The sequence below is a fragment of the Cebus imitator genome, unplaced genomic scaffold, assembly GCF_001604975.1.
Source record: "Cebus imitator isolate Cc_AM_T3 unplaced genomic scaffold, Cebus_imitator-1.0 Scaffold384, whole genome shotgun sequence".
Lineage (NCBI taxonomy): Eukaryota > Metazoa > Chordata > Mammalia > Primates > Cebidae > Cebus > Cebus imitator.
Genome location: NW_016107699.1, coordinates 1836264 through 1838255, shown reverse-complemented (window position 1 = coordinate 1838255; position 1992 = coordinate 1836264). Strand labels below are relative to the sequence as shown.

The following is a 1992-nucleotide window of genomic DNA, read 5'->3' as shown; positions in this document are numbered from 1 at the left end:
AGTCGCTGTGGGGTCCTCTGTCCCCCCGTGTGAGCTGACGCTGGAGAGTCGCTGTGGGGTCCTCTGTCCCCCCGTGTGAGCTGACGCTGGAGAGTGGTGGTGGGGCCCTCTGTCCCACCCCACCCACCCCCGTGTGAGCTGACACAGCCCTTGTGCGTTCTCCTCTCTGAGGAGCGTGGCATGCTAGGCGCCCTCCTGTGTCAGCGTTTGTAGCAACGAGCATGTATCCTGGGTGGCTCCTCTGTGCTGAAGGACTCCTGGGGTCCTAAAGTTGCCTGGCACACACCCCAGCGTGGTCAAGGCCACACATCCACAGGGACACACACGGCAGGGTGGGCACGCAGTTCCCCCTCCGGGCTGATCCCGTGAGGATGGGGTGGGCGGAAGAGGGACAGTACCTCCTCCTCCTGCAGGGGGCGTTTGCACCCAAAAGACGGAGATTTTACTCACAGTGTAGGGAGAGATTCAGGAATAAAAAGCAGAAGATGAAGGCACAGGTGGTCCCTGCAGCCTTTTCTTCCTTCCGGCAGAGTCGCAGGTCCTGGCTGATTCTGTGAGGCGCTTTGAGGTCGGACTGGCCCTTTTCCAGCCATGCCCACAGCATCCACTCCAGCCTCCCTGTTGCCTTCCCGTTGCTCAGCAGAGTCCGGTGGCGGGAGGGCAAAGGGGGTAAGCAGGGCATGGAGCACGCCTGTGCCCTGGACACGCTTGTCAGCGGCAGAGCAGGAGAGCCACGCCAGCTCCCCTCCCACCACGTGGGGTGAGGGCATGGGCGCCCCAGCCCGCTGTTCAGGGCGGGGCATGGTGGGGTGAGGGCCGGCGTCGTGGGGGAGGAGATCACCCAGGAGATGGGGAGCTCCACGGCGGGGTGAGGCCCGCCACGAGTTTCTGTTGTGATTGTGGGTTATTAAGCGGTTGTAACAGCAACAACGAAAAGCTGCTGTTGAAACAGCGAATGAGCAGTGCGAGCTGTGTGTGGTTGGCTGGTGGTTTTGGTGGTAAGAAGGTTGGCAGGGAGACCTTTGCAGCGGGGCCCGTGTGTGCTGAGAACGCTGCTGCCCCCCCAGGTGGCCCTTGGCAGGCAGCAGCGGCCCTGCCCTGAGTGCTGTCCGGGCCGTTCTGGCCCTGCGCCAGCCCCACCGCAGCGTCTCCATCTGGCTCGGGGTACTCCGGGAGGCTCCACGCTTCACTCAGCCATCGGGAGTGACTTGACGTCTCTCTTTCAGAGACACCATGGACAGCGTGAAGCAGAGCGCAGCTCTGTGCTTGCTGCGCCTGTATCGGACGTCCTCCGACCTCGTCCCCATGGGCGACTGGACATCTCGAGTGGTGCACCTGCTCAACGACCAGCACTTGGTAAGTGCCCTTGGCCTTGGTTCCCGTATCCTGCTCCTCCAGGTGACCTTTGCAATGGCCTGGAGCGGGGTGGTGTTGGGGGAAGAAACGGGTGCCACACCGAGCCATGGGTCCCGTAGCCCGAGGGTGGCCTGGTGGAGAGACAGGTTGTAGTGGACACGGGTGCCGCACCGAGCCATGGGTCCCGTAGCCCGAGGGTGGCCTGGTGGAGAGACGGGTTGTAGTGGACATGGGTGCTGCACCGAGCCATGGGTCCCGTAGCCCGAGGTTGGCCTGGTGGAGAGACTGGTTGGAGTGGATGAGGACAGGAGATACCATGGGGAAAAGGGTTTTCGGGCAGGGCTGGGGCTGGAGGCCACTGAGGAGACACCGATGTCGCCTTGGCATCAGCTGCTGCCACAGGGTAGGGCCACGTGTCGAGTCCGGAGTGTGCCCCTCGCCAGGCCCCTTGCAGTCTCTGTGCAGGGAAGGGACATCCCAATGAGCTAAGCACTTTGCTCGCCGAGAAATACAGGAAGAAGACCAATCAGACCCATTTCTTTACACCTTTTCCTTGGAAAGCTGAGGGCACAGGCACCTCGAGTCTCTGGGGAGAGTGCTGTGCTGTAGGAGCTGTACTCCGACAAGGCTCAGGAG

General features: G+C 62.4%; 1 protein-coding gene across 6 annotated transcripts in view; it reads left to right on the top strand.

The window, feature by feature from the left end:
• Positions 1–1992, top strand: part of AP2A2 (adaptor related protein complex 2 subunit alpha 2) — a 71140-nt gene that overhangs the window by 39668 nt on the left and 29480 nt on the right. For 5 of the 6 annotated variants that reach the window (XM_017507786.2, XM_037731119.1, XM_017507787.2 and 2 more), the window contains one exon: positions 1227–1356. The exons of the other annotated variant lie outside the window; for it this stretch is intronic. In XM_017507786.2, the coding sequence (XP_017363275.1) occupies positions 1227–1356 (130 nt within the window). The remainder of the gene's footprint in view (positions 1–1226; positions 1357–1992) is intronic. 6 annotated transcript variants of the gene reach the window in all.